The following is a 17,455-nucleotide window of genomic DNA, read 5'->3' as shown; positions in this document are numbered from 1 at the left end:
TTATTCCACTTTTAGATACATTTCTGACTCAATTAATGAAAGATTTGTGATTCATCAATAGCTCCTATATCTTATAACTCCCTGATCTAAGGATATATTAAATCTTGATATTGAATAAAATAGTTAGCTACATTTTATTCAAGGATATAAATGTATCTGAAGGCCAATTAATTTCAGAATTTAAATCTTAAAATTAATTTTAGTAAATAATCCTCCAAGAAATACAATGGAAGCATTGCATACTTTAAAATATATTATTATGAGTTTTCCCAAATATATATTACTATATATTTTGGCAATGATAACAAATAGTACAAGCATAAATGAGAGGGCCTTTACTTAATTACAGAGAATAAAAAGTACGATATCTTAAATTTATTGAACCGACTGACTAGCTTCATTTGATATACATCGAGATCCAATCCCCAACTCAGAACAAATTATTTAAAAAATTGGCGATCGCAAAGAAAAGTAAATTTCCATTTATGAACGATATTTTGATTAACTTTTTAAATCATACTCTTAAATCGTGATTTACAACAGGTAAATAACAATAATATTTTTTAACAGTTTTATATTCGCTTTTAAATATTTTGTATTTTCTAAAATTTAATCATTTGTGTTCGAAATTATTATATTTTCAATTATGATTGGTTCCAATAAATTTTATATGATCATTAGCGCCTAGCAACATTTTATCACGCGACACTTTATCACGAGACACTTTATCACGGCGACACTTTATCACTCAGTCATTTATAACGCAACACTTTATCATGCGAGAGTTGAACACGCGACATTTTATCATGCGACACTTTATCATGATATACTTAAAACTTAATATAATATATTTGAAAAGTTAAATTTTGATAATATCTCATTTTTGACTTTTACGTTTGAATTCCGATATTTAATTAATTTTTTTTGTATTAACTCATATTTTAATTTTCATAAGTATTATCAAATCGAGCCGTTTAACATAAATTATTTACAAAAACACCCCACTTAAATTTTCTTACGCGTGATAAAGTGTCGCAAGATAAAATGACGCATGATAAAGTGACTGAGTGATAAAGTGTCGCCCTGATAAAGTGTGGCATGATAAAGTGACTCCAAATCGATAATTAGTTACTTTAATGCTCCAAAAAAATCATTTTAATATAAAAAAATTCTCGCCTCAGAAAAATCTTCCAAAATCTAGATGTTAAAATTAAAAGATTGATCTTTTATGCCTAATTTTGATAGTGCATCACAACTTTCATGTACTCAATATTGGTATTAACCAGAGTTGTTTAAGTATCTAGATATAAAAATGTGGTATCTGTATCTAGAGAGATTTTTGATTAAAGTACCTGTATCTGTATCTAGATAATATTTTAGACGTATCTGTATCTGTTTTAGATACTTTTATAGATACATTTTGATAAACTTTTATTTAATGATTTTTTATAATATAAATAAAAATACTAGAATGCAAAATTAAATTTATTTCATATGAGCATATAATTTAAATATATATAATACTATAAAAAAAATTATACATATATAAAATATTAATACTTATATATATCATATATATATATTCATTAAATATTATGTGTGAGTTTACCAATAAACCAGACAAATTTTGATATTACAATGCAACTCAAGGAATCTGCCATTTTTATTTTCGATGGAATTTGTTAATTTTATTTTTTTATACTAATTTTAAAAATTTATTTTAGATTAATATTAATATAGAGCATATTTTAAAATAATATCTCAAAATAAAGAAAACAGATCTCTGATAGTAAAATGTTTGCCATATCTACAAAAGAATACATTTCAGTATCATTACCTCAACTTGCACATTGTAAAACATTTAAGGGTATAACTAAATAAATGTTAACAATTGCAATTTAAAATTTTAAGAGAAAAAATCAGACACAGTTAATGAAAAAAACAATTAATACAAAGAATAGTTGATGAATTATCAAGATCTTCAACTGATAGCAAATAACCTGCGAAAATAAACAATTAATTTAATATCAACAAATTTTAAAAAATTTTTTCGAAAATGAATGTCGAGATTTTATTTTTAAGAATATCCTGATATTGTTATTCATAAAATATTACACCACAATCCCTTCAAGCACCCTGGTAAAAAGACTTTTTAGTGTAGCTAAAAATGTCTTTACAGATAAACGAGGATGCTTTAATGACCAAAATTTTGAAAATATTTTATTACTGAAATCTAATAATTATTTATAATCATTTAATCATATATTTTCATATATTATATTAAAATCTAAAAATCATTATTTTACTTATATTTGCTCATTTCATATATTTTCACAATAGAATCCTAATTTAGGTTTATGCAAAGCTTATAGTAATAAAAAAATGTATCTGCATCTAGATACATTTTAAAATCTGTATCAAGATTACTTTTTAAACGATGTATCTGTATCTAGATAAGTTTTTAGACAATGTATCTGTATCTAGATCGATTTAAAAAGTATCTTTTAACAACTCTGGTATTAACGCTTTCGCGCCTATGGATAACTTTTGGAACTATAATTTTTCTATAATATTTTATATTCATTAAAATGGCCGATAACTTTTGAAATCTTATTTTTAATTTTTAATATTTGTTGTTTCGTATTTTTTCATTAACTCGCTTTGTTTATTTATATCATATTACATATTATAGTTATAATCAATTTTTTCGTACCATTTTCACGTCAAAATTTTAATTCCTATTTCTGGTTATCAAAACTTGCTAAAAATATAAGCAATAATTTTATTATTAATATAACTTATCGGCAATGTGTTATTTTTCAACTTTATCATTTTTTGAGCGTTTTTAAAAAAATTTTGATTTTACAGGAAATGTATTCCATTATGTTTGGAATACTTCCCTGTGAATTTCAGATAATTTTGCCATGAAATTTTGAACTTAATATTTTTATATAAATTATAAATGAATAGTTAACGATAAGATTATCTACAATTAAAAATAGGTATTATAAAAATGCTGGAACACATTTTCGGTAAAATCAAAATTTTAAATTTAAAAACTCAAAAAATGATTTAAAGTTGAAAAAATAATATCTTGCCGAAAAAACACATTGCCTCTAACTTATATATTTATTTAAAAAAACATCATCTTTTTGATCATTTTAGGTGCTGAAAATTGAGCAATAATGCCATTTGACAGCCATTTCCTATGCACTAAAATATTTTTTATCAATAAATTGAAATCTTAAGTAAATTATTTAGGACATTTACATTTAGGGTTATGGAAATGGGGGGGGGGGGGTAATTAGATTAGATTTTAATAATAGTTAACAATATTGATTATCTAATGTCTATTAGTGTGTTTTCTTAAAGGGAGAGGTTTAATTAAATATTTTATATAAATAACATGAATATGGGATGCTTTTTATATCAATATGCATTAGATATGACTACACTTATCCCTGAGAGTGATATATTTAAGGCTGATATAGAGTTCAGACGAAGAAGACAATTATTTCCTTTGCTGGCAGATGATTTACTGACAACATCTTATATTACAAATGAACTAGGACTTGAATTGAAGGATATAATCGAAGATACTTCTATAACTAAAATAAAAGATAACCCTATAAAAAAGACATAGGAAACAAGAATATAGAGTTTATCTCTATGTTGGAAATTCCTGAACAGGTTTAAACTCCTCTAACCTATTTTTGTAAATTTTTGGAAAACCAGATAATTAGCAATTTTGCATTGGAAACAAATATTTATTCCTTCCAATGTTATGGTATATCTATAAAAACAGATAGCGATGAAATTGAAAGGGATATATATACTAGCTTAGTTAAGATGCCTTCTATAGGACAGTTATGGTAGGTTGAAACATCTATTCCACAAGTAGCGGAAACTATGTTCCGCAATCGTTTCCTCCGGAAATTTTGACATATTAATAATAACAATGGTAAATAGGGAAGATAAAGGATATAACAAATTATTCAATATTCAACCCTTCATATGCAAACTAAAAAAAATTTCAAAAAAATCCAACTTGAAGAGAAGCTAGCGTAGACGAATTCATAATTCCCTTTTAAAGACGCTCTAAATTACGACAATACATTAAATCGAAACCCCATAATGGGGAATTGTTTGCTCTACGTGGCTCTTCCAGGTTTATATATGATTTTGAAATGTACCAGGGAAAGCCTAATATCATAAAATAGGTTTAGGTAACAGTGGGGATATCTTTCTTCGCCTGTAGGAAATAATACCCAAATAAACCACAAATTATATATGGATAATTTTTTTTCTTCATATCCAATTATATTTAATTTTTTAAAAAAAAAAATATTTAGTATCCTGAACGAAAGATCAAATCGCTTATCAGGATGCAAATTTAAAAATGAGGCTTTAAAAAAAGAAGAAAGAGGCGTTATAGATTACAAAAGCGAAAAGAATGGCAATGTTATCTGCAAGTGGCAACCGTTACTACTATATCTAACTTTATAGGTGTTTTAAAAAGTCTTTGTAAATGAGAAATGACATCAATAATTAAAAACTATAATGAGGGAATGTGGAGTAGATCTTCACGATATGACGGTGAAGTTATATAGGACAGATATTAAATGGAAACAATATTATATACATTTATTGGATTCTTGTATATTAAATGCCTGGCTCCTTTATAGACACCATGTGAAAGCATAAAATGTGTTATAAAAAAAAATTTCACGGGAAAGTCGGGTGCGAAAGGGTTAAAGGAAAAATAGTTTTCCTAAACGATGTTGCAGATTCTACGAATTTTTGATTGATAGTCGGCTTCTTAGTTGACAAAAAAATCAAATTAGCTCATGACATATCAATATATATTCAATAATTTCCTGATTAGGGTCATTCCACATCAAATGAGCAAAAAAATGAGATTTTCGGCCGATCCCTTTCGATTTTTTTAAAATTTGGTAAGCAAAGAAAGGTCAATGTAACTAAGAAATAGCCAAAATTTTAGCCTCCTAACATTTATATTTTTGAAAATATTAGGGTTCAAAGTAGCAAAAATGACGCATTTTTTCCATTATCTGCCTTCATTCAATTAAGCATATCTTAAAAACTACATAATTGTAAATAACAAATTTAATATCAAAATTACGTACAAAAATTCTACTTTTAGATAAAAAAAAAATTTTTTATTTTTTTTTCAAATTTCCGGCCATTTTATTTAATATATAAGGACTAAAAATAATTTTTTGGAAATAATACGACCTTCAATTTTTTTAAAAAATTTAGTAAAATTATTAAACTCTTCCTTTATATTTATAAAAAAAAATTGGTCTGGTACGCGGCCATCTTCATTCTCCAAATCGATAAAAATGTTTAGAAAAGTGTATAAATATTTTCCCGAAAGGGGGCGTCTTTGCATAAAATTATAAATTAATCAGTTTTTAATGGTTCTTCTTGGACTATTTGATATAATTTAAAGGAGTATTCATCTTGTAAGTGAAAATAACAATAAATGGGGTTTTCATTCAATTATAGAAATTGTCTATCGATAAAAGAATATTTAATTTATTACTTTATTATAAAATTCTTTGCCCATATAACATATATTTAATGAATATTAATAAAATATATTCAACCAAGTTTATAGTTCTTGAATATATGAATCAGAATCTCGTGCATTTCATAGACGTCAAAAATAATATCAAAATTTTCTCTACTCAATTTTTTAAAATAATTTGATATTTTTAAAATATTACAAATATTAATTTATTATTATTATTATGAAATTATATACAAAATAAAAGTATTATCATAAAATAACCCAAAACAATATAAATATTGGCTAAAATCGGCATAGCCTTACTAAATTAGAATAACAATAAATAAGTGTTTCAATCAATAAAATAAATAAAAATTTTAAAATTGATTAACCCTTTCACGCCCAGCGAGATCATTTGTCATCAAAATTTTTAATCAATTAATTTTTATATTTAAAGAAACTAAAGGTTGGTACTTAGAGATATTAATTTATAAAAACAATATTTATTATTTCGTATTTTATCAGTAACCTGAAATCATTATTTTATTATATCAAAGTACATGTATTTTTTGTTCATGGGAAATATTCCAGGCGCGAAAGGGTTTTAATCATTCACTAACACATGCTCACTATATTAATTCATTTTTTAATTAATTTCTTGGTATTTTGATTTCTATCAATACCTAACCCCAAGCCTGGAAAAACTATAGACGAATATACAGTTAAAATTGTACAAGAATTTTATTGTATGGAGGAAATAAGCAGAATCATGCCAGGCAAGAAAGATTGCATTTCGATTTTGACCAAAGACGGAAAAAAGAATACCATACATAAGAGATTAATTTTAGATAATTTGAAAAAAATTTATATATTTTTTTAAAGAAATGAGGCCTGATGAAATTGGTTTTTCGAAATTTGCAAGCATTAGCCCAAAAATTTTATACTCGTTGGAGGTAGTGGTACACATGTATGTGATTGCGGCTACAACCAAAATGTTAAATTAATGATCATTGGATCAAATTTAACCAATGATATGTTGCTCTTTAAAATATACAAACATATTTTACACTTAATAATTTGTAATTCGCCTCAACGATCCAGTTATATGGGCAAATGTGATAATTGTCCAGGGTCAACACATTCACGCGATCAAATAGAAATATTGTTTCGTTCTAAGGGCATCGAATTTATAACATACAAACAATGGCTATCCGTAGATAGAACCACTCTTGAAACAATAACCAAACCAGTAGGTGAATTTATCAATGCCTTTTTTGAAAAAATGGAATCTTTATTACTCCATTTTTTTATTTCAATGCAACAATCGTTGTATCAAAACAATCTAAAATTGAACTTAGATGAAGACCAATATTTAATTTTGTGATTTTTAAGAAAACTATAGCTTTATACTTCAGGATGAAGTACAAAATTATCATTGGAATAGGGCTCAATCCACTGTTCACCCTTTTCTTATATATTATAAAGATAATTTTGCCAATATTTGTTGCCTAAATTATGTAATGATATCCGAATCTTTGCAATACAATACAATAGCAGTACATAATTTCAAAAAAACATTGGTAAATTTTTTAATTAATAAAATTTGTAGGCCAAATAAAATTTTTAATTTTCCGGTGGATCCGCTGCACAGTATAAAAATCGTAAAAATTTTATTAATATTCCCATCATGAGATGGATTTCGGGGTACAGGCGAAATGGCATTTTTCTGCTACAGCACACGGGAAAAGTGTTTGGGATGGGATTGGTGGCACTGTTAAAAGATTAGCCACTAGAGCTAGTTTACAAGGCCTTATTCAAAGTACATATGAATTGTATGAGTTAGGTAAAGAAAATATTAATGTCATATATTTTGAAGATGACCAAAATAAATTATGATTACGAAGATCTATTACTCAGGGAAAGATTTTCAAAAACTAGAACTATATCTGGAACACACAAAATACCCACTTTGATTCCAACAGATCTACATCAATTTAAAATTAAATGTATTCCAATTCAATAGAAAGTACTTTAGAATAGTTATCATATGATGAAAGTATAACTATTGAAGAAATATCAGGATACCTAACGTATCCTTATGATTCTAATTGGTGGTTAGCTTTATTTTAGTAAAAAATCAAAAGCAGGAAGAAATATATATAAAGTTTTTACACCCATCCGGACCTTCTAATTCCTTTACATTTCCAAGTATAGACGACACTCTTTACTTGCCCAAATGTCATATCTTAACATTAGTTTGACTGTTAAATGCTACTGGCCGTAGTTATACATAGTCGTCACAAGAAAATAAATGCACTACCGAAAAATTAGAATCCTTTGAAAGTGAGTTTAAATTTAAATTATATCAATTTTTTTAATATTTAGGGTGCCATATATGAAATGCACAAGATTCTGATTCATATATTCAAGAACTCGAAACTTAATTGAACATATTTTATTTATTAATATTTATTAAATATATGTTATATGGGCAAAATTTTTTATAATAAATTATAAATAAAGTAATAAATTGAATTTCTTTTATCGATAGACAATTTCTATAATTGAATGAAAGCCCCATTTATTGTTATTTTCACTTACAAGATGAATAATCCTTTAAATTATATCAAATAGTTCAAGAAAAACCATTAAAAACTGATAAATATATATTTTTATACAAAGACGCCCCCTTTTGGGAAAATATTTATATACTTTTCTAAACATTTTTATCGATTTTGAGAATGAAGATGGTCACGTCCCAGATTAATTTTTTTTATAAATATAAAGGAAGAGAATAATGTCTACTAAATTTTTTAAAAAAATTGAAGGTCGTATTATTTCCGAAAAATCGTTTTTAGTCCTTATATATTAAATAAAATGACCGGAAATTGGAAAAAAAATAAAAAATTTTTTTTATCTAAAATTAAAATCTTTGTACGAAATTTTGATATTAAATTTGTTATTTACAATTATGTAGTTTTTAAGATATGCTTAATTGAAGGCAGATGATGGTAAAAATACGTCATTTTTGCCACTTTGAACCCTAATATCTTCAAAAATATAAATGTTAGGAGGCTAAAATTTTGGATATTTCTTAGTTACATTGACCTTTCTTTGCTTACCAAATTTTAAAAAAATCGAAGGGGGTCGGCCGAATCGTGGTTGATTTGTCATGGACCCACCAGATCTCTTGAAGCATTAACTCTTTACTTATAAAGAAATATTAAACTAAGGTATAAAAAAATTTATGTATGATATTTTTCAACCTAAATCTGTAATTTCTCTAATTGAAATATTAGTTGGTTTAAATCGCGATTTAAATCAAAAAAATCAATTTTTTTTAAAAATCACAAATTTTGTCAACCCTAGAGTTTTAAAAAATATAATAAACAGCAAATGATGGTAGGCTAAAAATGATTAAGGACCGAGAAAAAATGTAACTAAGAATGACCTGAAGGCTAAATACTACTAACCAATTATTCTTACCCAATTGAAAATACAGCATATATAAGAATTTCTTTTATTATAAGAAATTTGCATGTTCTTAATTAAAGGGAAGGTTAAAAAAAGAAGAGCACGCTTCTTCTCCGTCCCGCACCCCTAATAATACCTCTATATTTTCATTGATACACGAATTGATTTTTAAGTTTCCTTAAGGTAAACTCGGTTTATCCATCTTTAGAGTTAACTCAAGCCTAATTTAAAATGGCGCGATTTAACACACCGCCTTGTACTATAAGAATCTATGGCGCACAACAAAATGAATTATACTAAAATAGGAGTAAATTAGGGTTTTCTGCCCATTAAGATTATGATGGAAAAAAAGAAAATAACATTATTGAAAGAATAATAATGTTAAATCAAACCTTTCTGAATGACACTTCGGATGGGAACCTTAGTTTTGTGGGCCATATAGCCTATGAAGGAAAATACGACTGTCCCAGCGAATATGCTAGTTCCCGAATTGATAAAAGGTAACATTATGGCATCCCTAAAATATGGAGTAAAAAAAATTCTTACTTAAATTTTTGATATTTAATATTCATTGAGTTACTTTAATTATAATAAAAATTTCAAATAAAAAAAATAATAATACAACGCATCAACTATAGCAATAAGCATTATAAGGGTTTAATCTAAAATTATATTTTACCGGACAATTCAAAAAAAACAATTCATTTAAATAACCTGTAACAATTGTGATGAAATTTGTTGTAACTAGCCATGGTTATAAGGCCACCCCAACCAGCCGCCTGAGAATAAAATATTTGGGTGGCCGCTGCTATCCATATCTAAATGAATTGCACGTATACAAATTAGGTTAGTAAAATATTCGAAACAAATATGTATTTAGATTAATAGATTAGATAGGAAAAAGATTAGGTTTTAAAATTTTAGTGGTTTACATAACTTTCAATTCTAAAACTAAATCTAACGGTGGATTTGGAATTCTTACACTTTATTACTCAATAATTAATTAAACTTTTTCTTTAGGTTAAAATTTATAGCAATATCTAGTTTTTAAATCAATTTTATCATTCATTAAAAATATGGGCTGTGAAACCCTCACTTAGATAAAAGGGGTTGTGGGTGTTAGGAGCGTAAAAGAATAAGGGCTTCAAATTGTTTATAACAATTTTATTAGAAGTCTCGAATATTTCCATCATTCTTTTAATAATATGGGTGAACTTTTCAAATAATAATATTAGGATTTGTTATTTATCATTTTCTGTTAATTTTATTTTCCTTTTCAAAATGTAAATCTCCAAAGTTATCCTCATTAAGTCATTCTTTATCAATTGTGATAAATAAAAAGGTGTACAATATTTCTAATTATTTCTTTTTCTCATAATTTAATTAGATAAGATTTAGCTGTATGTTCGTGGTCATTGGTTAGCAAGACTTAATACAAGAGTCTGGATATACAGTCAAAAAGAATATTATTATTAAAATATCTTTCATCTTTTAACTAGTCTGAGAGGCACCTTTGCACTGCCTCATCGAAGTTGTTACCATAAGTTGATCTAGAATTTGTGGAATCTTAAATATTGAAGCCCAATTTCTTTTACAAAATCCAAACAGAATTCAATTAATAGTCGTTTCAGCTTATCGTAAACTAAGGACCATCTAGTTGTCACTCAATAACAGTCCTTGCATATAAAATGAATCATAGTATTTAAAAAAAAATAATATGAAAATAAATTTTAAAATAGGGTTCTGGTTCCTAAATATGTCGTAGATCCAAGGATTTCAAACTCTGTTAGCTAAACATCTGATTCTATAAACTTTGGGTTGTTAATCCTTCCGCATTTCCGCTAGATCTATTATTTCTTCGTTTGTTTCATCATAAACATATAATTATCATCTATTGGATTTAATTCTTCATATATGGATTCGTCAAATAATTTAATTGAATATAAAATTTGCGTAAAAAAGTTTAAGTTCAGTTAAAATGAGGATTGGGAAGGGGGGTTCACAGCCCTGCTAAAAATGTATAATTAATATTTCTTATCCATTTCCGTTATTTAGAAGGAAAAAACTAAGTATGTCCATTTAATTATCTGATAAATTACTCAAAAATCAGATATTATAAATAATTTCCAAATATAAATTAAATATCAATAGATGGATGATTAGATTTCCATGCATTTTAGAGTGACTCATCAAAGAAAGGGTTCTATAATACATTTTTCGTCGATAAATATGGATAGTAGAACCAAAAAATGAGAGAAATTTTTATTAAGGTAAATTTTTCAAAAGGAACATTTAAATTTAAAAAAACGGAATTTTTTTCATGGACAAATTTTGGAAAGAAGAACAAAGAGGATGAAATCTTGATAAATTGTTAGGGTAGAGAGCTTAATTAAAAAATTATCGCTATTTTGGATAGGTAGATAACCAATAGACTGGAATCGAAAAATATTGAAAAATCAGTAATTTTTCGCAGATTGGGTATTATAACAATATGAAAACAACCTCAATAGATCATGGGTTAAGGAAATTACGTTCGATACATAATTCACTCTATTTTTTTCATGGATAAGTTTAGGCAATTTATTAAGACATAAAATACGGAAATCTCCAAAGATAATGGTTTGGAAAAGAGATTTAAATTCAATAAAAAAATGACTATTTTTTTCTTGATCATATATAATTTAATGTTACTTCCATTTCTCACTGTATTCACGATTTTCGAAAGGATTCGCGATATTTTATAACTATTCTAACATTTAATACAAATTACAAAATGTAATTAGGCAAATTGTTTTTTTACGTAATATCAATCTCATTCCCTCCGACGTTATTTATGTAATCTTTCTTACCACCCATCTATTAAAATCTTATAGCCGGTGAAATGTAATAATGTGATGACTATGACTAAAAGCGAGCAAAAAAATCTTATACATTTAATTAAAGATAATTTAAGAATTTGTATTATATTTTAGCTAAAAATATATAAATCGATTTAGTTTTAAGGTAAAGGCAACATTTTTGTTTGTAATAAGTCAAAGTTATAAAATGAAGAATGATATATGTTGAAAGGATAAAGGGGATTTTACAAAAACTGATTTTGAATCGTACCCCACATTCTCGTCAAAATAAGGAACCTTAGGTAAATATTTGATGGGGTCTGTCGTAAAAGTTTATCATAATAATTACTATAACCATCCATTAAATTTCAGTTAGTTTTTTTATTTCTCGCATCGAAAGGAGGAGTTATGTGATGCGATAAAATTATAAAAGATAAAACTTTAATGTCTCTAAGTGCCCTCCAATCTGGCTTGTAGAATAGTTTTATGCCATCTAAGGCCCCAGGAAGCATGAGTCCTCTGGAGAATAGGATTACGAGGATCAAATATGGCAAAGTAGCTGACACGTATACGATCTGCGTAGAAGGTAAAAAAAACGACATAAGATAAGAAAATTAATATTGTATTTGTGCATGCATTATGATTAACATTTAGATAAATATGCATTTCCATATCGTTAAATATCATCCCATTCAAAAAAGGAGCAAGTTAAATACCATACAACACATAGACATCATGATATATAATTAATATATATTGAATTTTAAATCTGAGTGATGAGAGTTATGCAATGTAAACACCATAGTCAATACAGTTAATGGTTAATGGAATATCAATAATTACCAAGAGAATAATTACCTTTCCAGAAGATTTAACCCCTTTTATCAGGCATAAAAAAATAATAATCCAGGCCAATACCAAACAGCCCAATAGCTCCAGTCGGATGTTCCCCAAGTACTCTATACCGGTTGACAATTGCAAGACGTGTCTTCTAAAATAATCAATAGAGGCTTATGTTTATTTACTTTTGAATTTGTTATAATAATTAATTGTATTTTCAAATAAACGATACATATTTCCATAAAATAGATACAATTGATTCGGTTCATTTTCAAAAACTAATTATTGTCCGGATAGACGACTAAAAAAACATAATTTATTATATTATATATTTTTTTTAAATATTAAAACATCCAAAATTCTTCGCTGGCCGATGTACGCTGTCCAGTCCCTTGCAACGAAGTACCGTTGCCAAAGTTGGCCGATAATGTCATATTGAATGACGTGATGTTATGTAGCGATGAGGTTAACTGAAAGTCGTTAAGGGACCCGTCCCTGACAATGCATTGGGGGGTGTTCCATGCGTTGTCGCAAGTGGACCAAGGCAGCCGCGTAGTGAAAGAGGAAAACAAGTAATAGAAATTCCAGGCCATAATTATGTTATAGTAGATGCATACGAGGGCCGATATCATGACCATACCGTAACCAACACCTGTTTTATTTTGAATTTAGTTAATTATAAAAAAAAATTTAGGGTTAAGAAATTTTGGTAACATTTATATCAAATTTGTCTCACCCTAAGTTCAAGGCTATTTTATTAACTTTAACTTTTCGTTAGCTCTTTTCCATTTTTGAGTACATTCCATCAAAAATAGATTAAAGCTAACGCAAAGCTAGCATTAAAAAAAAACAGCTTTAGGCATGGCCTTAAATAAATACTATTTTGGGGGTTCTTTCTTTCACTTAAAATTAGATATAAGTTATGATATCATAATACCATAGAGACTTTAATTCCAGTGGTACAATTTTATTTCTTTTTTTAATATAAAATAAAAATTGTCAACAAAAAATAGTGAGTAAAAAGTCTTTTTTTTATATATATTTATATATACAGGGTTTCCCATACAAAAAGGAAAAGTTTCAATCATAAGAAAAGGTCCAATCAAAATTTTTAAAAAAAAAGAAAAGTGTCGATCAAAAAGGAAAATTTTCAAAAGGAAAGGAAAAGCAATCAAAAAAAGGAAAATTGTAATTTTTTTAAAAACATTATAACTTTTAAAATATTTTTTCTCAGTTCTTTTTTGTACATATATTTTTAATTATCTTGTGTATATATCAGATTATAAAATAAAATGACTTATTTGCCCACAAAAAAAAAAATTTTTTTCTGTCAATTTTTTTAAAATTTTTATTTATTTTTGTTGATCCTTTTTATTTTATTTCTAACTTTTTGCGATATCTTTACTTTATTTTTCTTACTATATCTTTTCTCAATTTATTTATAACTTTTTGCGATTTCTTTACTTTATTTCTTTTACTCTTTTCTCGTTATTTTTCTTTTTATTTTTGATAATTCTTTTGTCTTTTTAAAAATAATTTATAAATTTTCCGTTATTTTTCTTCACCTCTGCTCCTTTTTTTTAACAATTCTGTACTTTTTTTTCATCATATATACAATATTCTTTTTATGATTTTTTCTCCTTGTATTGTAATCTTTCATATACATTTCTAACCTTTCATTTTTAATCTTTTCTCAATTCTTTCTCTTCTCATTTTTGATAATTCTTTTTAGGAGTTATATTTAATTTTCACTAAATTTTTGGTAATTTTTTACATATCAAATTATTAAATTAATTGCTATATTAATTTAATCGTTTGGTTAAATGTACCTTTTTAAAATTAAATAAGTTTTAGCTTTAATACCAAACGATATGTAAATTAATAATATAATCATTTTTAAATTCTTATTTTTTAAATTTTAATATTTTTACAAGAAGCACATACATAATCATACAATAAGGGAATTGATAGGAAGAAGAGAGCATACATTTAAATATTTACCAACTTACAGTCCTGTATCTTAATCCCATTAAAAATGTGTTTTTACAATGGAAGGATTTTGTCAGAAATTAAAATCTAAGGAGGAGTTAATTCGTTTTATAGAGCATAGAGAGAGAGGAATATCTGAGGAGAATGCAAAAAATTATTCTAGAAATATGGAGACCTATATTCCAAAATGTAGAAGAGGGGAAATTATTAATGATTAATATAAATTTTTGTTTATTACATATATATATATCGTAATTGTAATTAAATACTGATTTGATTTGTAAAAATTTTAATATAAAAAAATTGTCTGCCAAAAATTTAGTGATTGTCTGCCAAAAATTTAGTGATAAATATAATTTCTTTGAATTATCAAATATGAGAAAAAAAAACTGAGAAAAGATCAAAAAATAAAGATTAAAAATGACTTAGAGACTGAAAAGGTTAGAAATGTACAAAAAATCATAAAAATAATATTGTGTGTATGATGAAAAGTACAGAATTGTTTAAAAATAGGAGCAGAGGCGTGAAGAAAAAAAACGGAAAATTTATAAATTATTTTAAAAATGACTAAAGAATTATCAAAAATGAAAAGAAAAATAAATTGAGAAAAGATATAGCAAGAAAAATAATGTAAAGACACAAAAAGTTAGAAATAAAATAATAAGGAATAACAAAAATAAATAAAAATTTAAGAAAAAATTTTAAAATTACGAATTTCCTATTTTGAATGGGAATTTTCCTTTTTTGATTGACACTTTTCCTTTTTTGAATGAACCTTTTCCTTTTTTGTTAGGCACTTTTCGTTTTTGATCGGACTTTTTCCTAAACATTTGGAACTTTTCTTTTTTGTTTGGGCCTCTTCCTTTTTTGATTAACCCTTTTCCTTTTATGATTGACCCTTTTCCTATTATGATTGAAACTTTTCCTTTTTTGATTAGGGCTTTTCCTTTTTTGAATGGGAAACCTTGTAAAAATACCAGAGTTGTTATAAAATGTGGTATCTGTATCTAGATAGATTTTTGATTAAAGTATCTGTATCTAGCTATTAATTACAAGGTATCTGTATCTGTTTTTAGATACATTTTGATATACTTTTATTTAACACTTTTTTATATTATAAATAAAAATACTTGAATGTAAAATTTATTTCATTTCATATGAGCATATAACTTAATATTAAAATTATATATAAAAAAGAATATATAAATATTAATTAATATTAAAATCCATCTCAAGGAATTTGTCATTTTTAATTGCAATGGAATTGGTATTTTATTTTATTCTATTATATTAATTTTTAAGATTAATATTAATGACGAAAATGACGACATTCCATGGCCAATTTATAGACCATATTTTAAAATAATATCTCAAAATAATGAAAACAAATCTCTGTTAGTAAAATGTTTGCCATGTCTACCAAAAAATATACAAATTTCAGTTAGCATTAACTCAACTTGCAACATTGTAAAACACTTAAGGGTAATAGATACTAAATTTACAATTTTAATTTTAAATTTTAAGAGAAAACATCAAACACTCTTAATCCAAATAAAAAAGGGGAATGATAAAAAATCTATTAAAGAAAATATTGGACTCTCATCGTCCATTGATTTTTTTCCAAGATACCTCAGACTTTAACCCAAACCACTTTAGATGATTTAATTGTTGATTTTATTATAGATAGCATTCAGCCATTTTCAGTTGTTGAAAACCACAAAAAATATAATTTGCAGACAGACAGTGGTTGCTAGAATTTCCGAAAGATGGGAGTGAAATGAAAGAAATCATTAAAAGTCTAATACGTTAATATGCACAACAGCAGATTGTTGGAGTGCCTATCGCCGGTATAGCTAACATTTAAATTTGTATAATAATTTAATTACAAACAAATTATTTGAGCTGTTTTAAGAAATGTTAAATCTTAGTTCATACCTAGGAGTCAATTCACAGCTTATTACTGTGCAACTATTTCCCAGCTCATTGTTAAATTGAAAATTTTTAAATAAATGAACCTGAAATTTTGTTTACCATTCTTAAATGCCTTACTTAAAGGGATTGAAGATAGGTAAATTAATAATAAATTAATCAATATTTAATAATTCTAGGTTTATTGGGACAATTTTTGAAGGTGAAAATATATTGGCAACTATGCTTCATCCTTTTTTTAAACTAGATTGGACATGGTTGCAAATGGATGAAAATTTTAATTAAAAAAAAACAATTAATACAAAGATTAGTTGAGGAATTATCAAAGTCTTCAAATTAGTGCAAATTAACCTGTGAAAAAAAACCAATAATTTAATATCCGATTTTTTTAGTATCTCACAGCAGGAGATATGATTTAATGATTTAAATTCTGATAATCACCAAATTTTAAATAGTTTGTTCAAAAATGAATGCCGAGATTTTAGTATTTTTAAACAATATCCTGATATAAAAATGTTATTCATTAAATATAACACCACAATCCCTTCCAGCGCCCCTGTTGAAAGACTTTTTAGTATAGCTAAAAATGTTGTCTTTACAGATAAACGAGGATGTCTTAATGACCAAAATTTTGAAAATATTTTATTACTAAAATCTAATAATTATTTATAATCATTTAATCATATATTATATTATTTTATTAATGATATATAATAATTATTTATATTAATCATATTTTATATTAATATCTAAAATTCATTATAATAAATTTTTTCATGAATTTTCACAATAGAATCCTAATTTAGGTTTATTCAAACCTTATCTAAGAATAATAAAAAATGTATCTGTACCT

General features: G+C 26.0%; 1 protein-coding gene across 1 annotated transcript in view; it reads right to left on the bottom strand.

Moving 5' to 3' along the window:
* LOC135931097 (sodium- and chloride-dependent glycine transporter 1-like) overlaps nt 1-17,455 on the bottom strand; it is an 88,861-nt gene that overhangs the window by 34,639 nt on the left and 36,767 nt on the right. Inside the window, exons 3-7 of the mRNA XM_065467967.1 lie at nt 13,036-13,336; nt 12,703-12,835; nt 12,285-12,419; nt 9,722-9,825; nt 9,400-9,524 (exon numbers count right to left, since the gene is read on the bottom strand). Of these exons, the coding sequence (XP_065324039.1) occupies nt 9,400-9,524; nt 9,722-9,825; nt 12,285-12,419; nt 12,703-12,835; nt 13,036-13,336 (798 nt within the window). The remainder of the gene's footprint in view (nt 1-9,399; nt 9,525-9,721; nt 9,826-12,284; nt 12,420-12,702; nt 12,836-13,035; nt 13,337-17,455) is intronic.

This window comes from Gordionus sp. m RMFG-2023, chromosome 1 (genome assembly GCF_954871325.1).
Source record: "Gordionus sp. m RMFG-2023 chromosome 1, tfGorSpeb1-WG-v2, whole genome shotgun sequence".
NCBI classification, from domain to species: domain Eukaryota; kingdom Metazoa; phylum Nematomorpha; class Gordioida; order Chordodea; family Parachordodidae; genus Gordionus; species Gordionus sp. m RMFG-2023.
This window is presented reverse-complemented; position numbering and strand designations above follow the sequence as displayed.